The following is a 7,734-nucleotide window of genomic DNA, read 5'->3' on the forward strand; positions in this document are numbered from 1 at the left end:
GTAAACCACCATGAATCTATCCACTAGGCCTCTGAGGACATAGTTGATGAAGGCTTGGAACGTTGCTGTCCCTGACGGCAGTCCAAAGGGCATGACCAGGTATTCGAAGCTGCCATATCTGGTGCAGAACACTGTTTTCCACTCATCTCCCTCTCTCACACGGATTGGTTATAAGGCCCCCTCAAATCCAACTTTGTGAAGATTTTTCCTGACCTCAACCTTTCCAATAAATCCCCAATGTGTGGTAGCAGACAGCAAATGGACACCATTATGTGGTTAATCTTCCTATAGTTTGTGCACAATCTAAGTTCTGAGGTACCGTTTTCTTCACGAATAGCACAGGGGCGCCTCCTGGTGCCTTGGACGGTCTGATGAAACCCGTTGCTAGATTCTTATCCAGAAACTCTCTCAAAACCACAAGCTCTGCTTGTGACATCAAATAGATGTGACTGGTGGGCAATTGCGCACCTTACAGAAGATCTATTTTACAGTCATAAGGTCTATGGGGCAGTTGGCTCTCCTCTCTGGTCAGAGGGCTTACTTGTATGCAAAGATTCCACTTAGACCTCTGTGTGTGGAAACAGATGCAACTTGACTAGTAAATCACTTAAACTACTCTTAAATTAGTTGAAAACATATTAAATATATTATATGGAAGTTTATTTAATATTTTTATTAAATCTACTACTTCCTTACATTTTAAGGCCCTCCACAGCCTCAGCAAAGCCCTCTACTGCTGCAGGGAAGCGCAGCACATCCTCCACAGTGGTGGGGAGGTATGGCAGGACCCTCTGCTACTGTGGGGAGGTGCAGCACACCCTCCACCACTGCAGGAAGGTATGGCGGGACCCTCTGCCGCTGCGGGGAGGCCCAGCAAGGCCCTCCACCACCACAGATATATATCGTGCTATATCATGATGTTTAGCTGGTGATATATTGTGATGTTGAAAACCAGATACTGGCCAGTCTTACAGGTAATATGTTTCTTGTTTCCTCGGCGGCGGCACCTTACCTATCTGAGCAAATTGCCCTCTATCCCCAGATGTTTTAAAAAGAAGGATTAATGGAGGATGAGACTATCTATGGTTTAAAATCATGGTGGCCATGGGGCTCTCTCCAGAATGAAGAGGCAGCGTGGCCCTGAATAAATAATAAATAAAATCATCTTTCATTATAATAAATAAAATAAAAATGCATGTTTGTGGAGGGGGGTTATTGGTCCGTTTGATTCTTAATGTATTTTTGTCTCGTGTTTATTTTTATGTTGTGAACTGCCCTATGATCTTCGGATGAAAGGCAGAATACAAATTGAATATGCTTCTGGCATCTGTCTGTCTCAGGAGACAATGAGCAGTGCACCTTTATGGGTAAAGTCAGACTGTTGGAGAGTTATAACATCTGCTGTAGCTGTAGAAACTGATATGGGGAGAGACGCGTTATGTTTCAGCTAAGGCAAATAAAGGCATCCAGTTGAGCTGATGTAGGTGTACCATGGCATTTCTTCTTTCTGCACTCCTCCCAGAGGTCTTTTCTCCTCTGGTCACTGCTGTGGATTCATGACCTGATTGATTGCCTCCGGGCACTGCAATTGTCTGCAAGAGACACTGTGGGGTTGATGGTGCCAGCATTCATGTTATATTCGCAGACAGGTCTGTTGCCTAAAGCCAGTTCTCTGTAGAGCACATCCTTAGGAATCCTGCCATCTTTTATTTTGCGGACATGATCACACCAGTGTAGACGTCGCTGAGAGTAGAGTGCAAACATGCTGGGAATGTGGGCTTGAGAGAGCACATTTTTGCTTGAGACTCTATCCTGCCATATGATGCCCAAAATCTTCCTCATCCAACACAGGAGCCTAGTAGGCCTTCATCTTGGTATTGGTCATTAGCATCACAACAAAAAGCTTTTATCCAAGAGAAGCCTTGCGGTTGGGGGGGGGGGAATCTCCCTGTGCTTTAAAAATCAGCTTGGTATAGGTTGTTAGCATCACATTCTGCCATTCCCTTTTGGAAAGGCAAGAAATTGGTTGTTAATAGTCATGGCAGTCACCTTTGTTCTTGTAGAGCGTCACAATGCTGGAGTCATGCATGTCTTGTGGCATGGATCCTGCATCCCAACACAACAAGAGGAAGTAGTGGAGGTGCAGCATGAGGGAGGACTTGAGGCCAGCTTTTAGCACTTCTGTTGGAATTCGGTACTGTCCTGGGACTTTTCCTCATGCCTGAGAGTTAATGGCATTCTTCAGCTCATCGAGGGAGGGAGGACATCCAGCTCTCCCAAGACAGGCAGTGTCTGGATGCTGTCAACTGCTGTGTCAGCAACCATGTTTTCCCACAAGTACAGTTCTTGATAGTGCTGTGCCCATTGCTTCATCTGCTTTCTATTTCACAATATACCAATATATGATTTCATAATATCTTGGATCCATATACAAAAGGTCAATTATGGTTTAAGGAGGGTTTTTTATTGGTGTTCATCTGTCTCAAGAGACAATGAAGTGTGTCTCCAGGGGTTTAAGGAGTGATACATAACTTTTTGGGTGCCTTCGGTTATGACTGAATTTCAAGCAGAATGTCAAATTATTATTAATGATTATATGAGTGAAAATAAAATATAAGGTTGAACAGTGTCTTGGCATGTTACATTCCAATAATTACCAAACTATTTTTCAATAAATATTGTTTAGTGCACTTCATTCAATCTCTCTTTCATAATATGCAAGTTTTGTCAACAGGACTAAACCCTATATTCTTTTGTGCCATTGGAGGATGTCAACCAGCATATCTACAAACACACACACACCACGTTTCTCTATCCAGGCAAGTCAGAGGCACCTCAAGGACACATCCTGCACAGGCAAAAGCACTCAAGGAGGGCACGGAGGATGTCCAGTGAGGGTGCAGTATGGGGACAGTCCTAAAGGGGCTGCCCTGGCCCTAAGGCTTCCCTGAGCAAATGTAGCACTTCGTTGGGTGTCCCCCTCAAGGAGGAGTTGGGAGATCTGCTGCCTACTGCGGTATCCTGCTGGACTGACTGGAAATCCCCCCTTGGTCCTTACAGATCCCAAACTGGTAACCATGGAGCGCATCGTTGGAGAGATTGCCTTCCAGCTGGATCGCAGGATCCTCTCCAGCATCTTCCCTGATCGGGTCCGCCTCTACGGTTTCACCGTCAGCAGCATCCCTGAGAAAATCCAGCAGGTGAGGGGAGATTCCCCTGCCCCCCACTCCCCAGTCCTAGCCCTGCTGTGGTGTGTTGACAGGGTGCAATCGAAGAAGATGGAGGAACAGGAACCCTGAAAGCTGCAGCCCAGAGATGGGAAGACGCAGGCCTAGGGGCTAAACATGGCCCCTGAGGCCTTTCTGTTTGGCCCCCCAGGACTTTCCCCAGGCCACATTCCTCTGGCCCTGCTTTGCCCTTGTCCTGGCTCCTACCCAACACCTAGAGGAGAGAAAGACACCTTTATCCAGGCAAGTAATGGTACAGTTTCAGCAGCAGACACCGTGCTCAAGCATCGCAGTTCAGGAATTTAGGAGCAGGCCAAGGAGTTAAGGACTGGCGTGGGACGCTCACTCACAAGATTCCCTTGTCGTGCGGAAATATCAAGACTGCAAGAGCGCACACCATCGGAGCGGGCGAGTCTGCTCCATCTGCAAAGGCACTGTCAGCTTCTAGGCCACAAGGCTACACCCTCCAGCTCAGGATCCTGGTCAGTCACTGCTGCCTCCTGTCCAGCCTCCAGTGAGTGGATCAAAGCCCTCCATTGAGTCTTCCTGCTCCACAGGAATGTCAGGAAGAGAGACGACACCCCTGCTCGCCCTTCCAAAGTGACCAAAGCCAGGGTGGAAAGGAGATCCCACTTCAACCCAGGTTCCCCAGCCCTCATCCTCGTTTCTTCTGCATCCTCCATCAGAGCCTGCCAATCCCAGCCCAGTTTTGACAGAGCTGCTGGGCTTATGAGGTCACTCTCTTTGAGTGTTTTTGCCTGGATGGAATGTGTCTTTAATCTCTTTATAATGGCTCTGGCTTTCCTGGATGAAGAATGGAGAGTGGTACGTGAGTGACTATAGAAAGCAGCCACTCTTTTCTATAGGTAAAAACAACAACTGTTGCTCTGCCCACTCTTGCCTCTGGCTCTGCCCACCACTGACTTGTACCCCAAATAAAGTAACCGAGAAGGGGATGTGGCCCTCAAGCTAAAAAGTTTCCCTTATTGCAACTCCTGCTGTGGCCTCTTCTCCTTTCAAAGTTGTGTTTATAGGAAGAATCCGTCTATTCCCACTTCTCTCCGTTATGATGTCCAATTCACCACCTGCATCAGTCTGCAAAGTATTTTTAACGCACTCACAAAAACTCATCAGGCTCTTAAAATGCATTTATCCTGATTTATCCATTTTTATACGCATTTTTGAGTAATATATGCGTTTTTACAAACAGGTTTCTCCAATCAATATAATGCAATTGTCTGTGTTCCTTTCATTAACACCATTCGTACATTATTCTATCTGCATCTCTCTGCACATTTATTGGTTGGAGAATGGGTCCATAAATTCCAGCTGGCACAGAATGTTGCAGCCAGATTGCTGATGGGAGCTTCTGGCCAAGAACGTGGTTGCAGAGGATGGCAACCAAGATGATCAAGGGTCTGAAACCAAGCCTTATAAGGAACGGCTGAAGGAGCTGGATATGTTTAGCCTGGAAAAGAGGAAACTGAGAGGAGATGTGATAGCCAGCTTCACCTATCTCAAGGGCTGTCACATGGAATATGGAGCAAGCTTGTTTTCTTCTGATCTAGAGGGTAGAACTTGAACCAGTGGATTCAAGTTATAAGAAAGGAGATTTCCACTAAACATCAGGAAGAGCTTTCTGACAGTAAGAGCTGATCGAAATTGAACGGTCTCTCTTGGGACTCTCCTTCCTTGAAGGTTTATAAGCAGAGGTTGTGTGGCCACCTGTCTTGAATGCTTTAGCTGAGATTCCTGCATTGCAGGGAATTGGACTAGATGACCCTTACAGTCCCTTCCAACGCTACGATTCTGTCAGGTGTGCATGAAGCCAAGCCCTGTGACCAATAGGACTCTGCAGGACTGGGGCCTTCCTCAGTTTGTTCTGAAGAAGCAAGGCGCGGCCACACAGGTGAGGTCGATTGGTAACTCCTTGGACCCCTGACTTCGTGACTCCTTGCTTCCTGACCCTCGGACCCTTGGCTTCTTGACTCCCGGCTCTCTGACCCTCGGACTCTTGGCTTTCTGACTCCTGGCTTTTGGACTCCCGTTCCTGCTCCCACTCTGCCATCTTGCCCCCGGTCCCGACGTCCCCAGCCAGGACTTCAATCGCTTGTGAACCAGACCATGACAGATTCTATGAACATGTGACACCATTGTTAAAACAGCTGCACTGACGTCCCATCTACTATTGAGCCAAGTTCAAGGTGGTATTAATTTACAAAGCCTTGAACATCTATTGGAATGTTGTTGGTTGTTCCCCAAGTTGGTGATGCTCACTTGACAATGAGAAACCAAGTCTTTAGTGCCATAAGCCCAGTCAATAAAGATTCAGCAAAAGCCTGCTGAAAACCTTTCTATTCTGCAAGGCCTATGCAGGCAGTTCAGACTGTATCTTGTGAAGTTGAATGAATGGTTTGACGTGACCCCCGCTAATTGATTTGCGATCCTCAATCAGCTCTTTATGGCCGCCCGGCACGCCTCCGCTCCGAGCTCGCAGTCACGCAGTCACAGATGTTTGTATCCCTGCTTCATTAGATATCTTTCCACAATGGTTACCTGATGCTTGTTTTTAACCTTTTTACACTTTTAGTGTATGGTTTTCTATATTTTTAATGTTGTAAACTGCTTTGATATATTTTTATGATTGAGTAGTGTGTAAATATTTTTTATAAATAAATAAACTGCGTCACAAGATCCAGAGGAGCATGAATCTCAAAGGGTAGCTGCGTTTTGCGTCACTGTTTCAAGAAATGCAATTAAAGAACTTCATTTTAAAAGGCAAAATGAACCAAATCTCCCCCCCCCCCCCCGTCCCTCATTTGTAGTGGTGTCAAGTTCACTCCTTTTTCCTTTGGTGCAAAACAATAAAGAGAAGTCAGCCTCCATATCCCTCCTGCGCCATGTATTGCTAGGGAGATTCAGGCAGCTTCTGAACAGCTCTGCTTTTTGCTATTTTCAAGTGGCAAAGAACAGAACAGGAAGCAGCCCCCATCCCACAAGGCGAGGAAGCAGCATAGCCCCAGCTACGCAAACACAGGGCAAATTTTGTGGTTTCTCTGACCCCTCCCTTTCCAGCACCAACCTGTTAAATGTGAACTATTTGGCTCCCTCCATGCTCAGAATGCAGCCTTGCCTACGTAGCTCAATCTAAAATGATTTTAGTGAATCACTTTCTAATAAATAAATAAATAAATTGATTAATATGATAAATGTCTTTTTTCCTGTTTGATTAAGCTTAAGGGTAATTTTTGGTTTACGTAAGGCCCTAGTGATATCTGCGTTAAATGCAGTAGCCATTGTCTTCCGAGAGATGGATGCTGTCAACGAAGGAAACAGAAATGTACAGTGGTACCTCTGGTTACGTACTTAATTCGTTCTGGAGGTCCGTTCTTAACCTGAAACTGTTCTTAACCTGAAGCACCACTTTAGCTAATGGGGTTTCCCGCTGCTGCTGCACCGCCGCTGTGCGATTTCTGTTCTCATCCTGAAGCAAAGTTCTTAACCCAAGGTACTATTTCTGGCTTAGCAGAGTCTGTAACCTGAAGCGTTTGTAAGCTGAAGCGTATGTAACCTGAGGTACCACTGTAGCTGCCTATTCACAACATGTGCCTACAACTTTCTCTGACTTTGGGGTTTGAACTCTCAAACTGACTGGCTAGGGCTGATGGGGGGATAGCAGCTCCAAACCAAAGGAGGGTGCCAGCTTGGGGGTGGGGAACTGGCACTGACCATAGGGATTAATCAAAGATGCCTCTCCCCCCTCTTCTGAAGATGCCAGGAGCGGCAGGAGTTTTTCCCATTTGACCCTCCTGGCTGCATAAAGCTGCAGCTCCATAAAGGCGGCTGGGGAGGCTCAGAAACCCTCTTTTCTAACGCTGCTTCTCTCCCCACAGGCGGCCAATGACCCCCTGTCTCCAATGTCAGCAGAGGAGCACCAATCCATGGTGGAGCGCTACGACACCATCATGAATATGCTGAAGCCAAAGGGCTATGACCCAAACTTCCACTCCAAGTTCACAGAGCACATCGTCAACACCTACGGGATCCTGAAGGAGCGCCCAGACACGGCAGGCCCCGAAGGAGACGTCTACAACAACCAGAGCTACCTGCGGCAGGTGATTGAGCAGATCGTGCCTCCGGAGAAGATGACGGACTGCCTGACCCTGCTGGACTGCCTCAGTTTCATGGCGTCCACGGACGGGAAGCCCTTGTTCATCTGGTGACCATCCGCCTGTCCCCCTCCTGGCATACCATCCCACTACAGCCACAATAAACCATCTGGAAACAGCTGGCAAAGCGTCTCGTGCAAAGTCCATCCCACGGGGGGGCCCTGCCGCCACCACAGTCCTTCCGTTACCTGGGAGGAAGCCATTCCGAGGGCCCCTCGGGGTCTTCGACAAACGGACCCCAAACCCCACAGTCCTAGGATGGCGGAAAGCTGCCTCAATCCCAGAACCAGAAGTCCAAAGCAACATGGCGGCTGGCTGAAAAAATGCCGTCCAGTCGG

The 7,734-nt window shown here is 47.4% G+C and overlaps 1 protein-coding gene across 1 annotated transcript; it reads left to right on the plus strand.

Annotated features, from left to right (window-relative positions):
• The first annotated feature begins 2,865 nt into the window (after nt 1-2,865).
• Nucleotides 2,866-7,500, plus strand: LOC144328652 (speriolin-like). Its single transcript, XM_077932649.1, has 2 exons — nt 2,866-3,200; nt 7,121-7,500. Exons 1-2 carry the CDS (start codon nt 3,078-3,080, stop codon nt 7,448-7,450), a joined length of 453 nt encoding a protein of 150 aa, XP_077788775.1. The 5' UTR covers nt 2,866-3,077; the 3' UTR covers nt 7,451-7,500.
• The last annotated feature ends 234 nt before the right edge of the window (nt 7,501-7,734 follow it).

Source organism: Podarcis muralis, chromosome 8, assembly GCF_964188315.1.
Source record: "Podarcis muralis chromosome 8, rPodMur119.hap1.1, whole genome shotgun sequence".
NCBI lineage: Eukaryota > Metazoa > Chordata > Lepidosauria > Squamata > Lacertidae > Podarcis > Podarcis muralis.

Excerpts from the sequence above, each read along its gene's own strand:
- LOC144328652 (XM_077932649.1), top strand. The coding sequence starts at position 3,078 with ATGGAGCGCATCGTTGGAGAGATTGCCTTCCAGCTGGATCGCAGGATC. Across the intron at positions 3,201-7,120 it reads TCCCTGAGAAAATCCAGCAG|GCGGCCAATGACCCCCTGTC; the intron begins GTGAGGGGAGAT and ends CTCTCCCCACAG.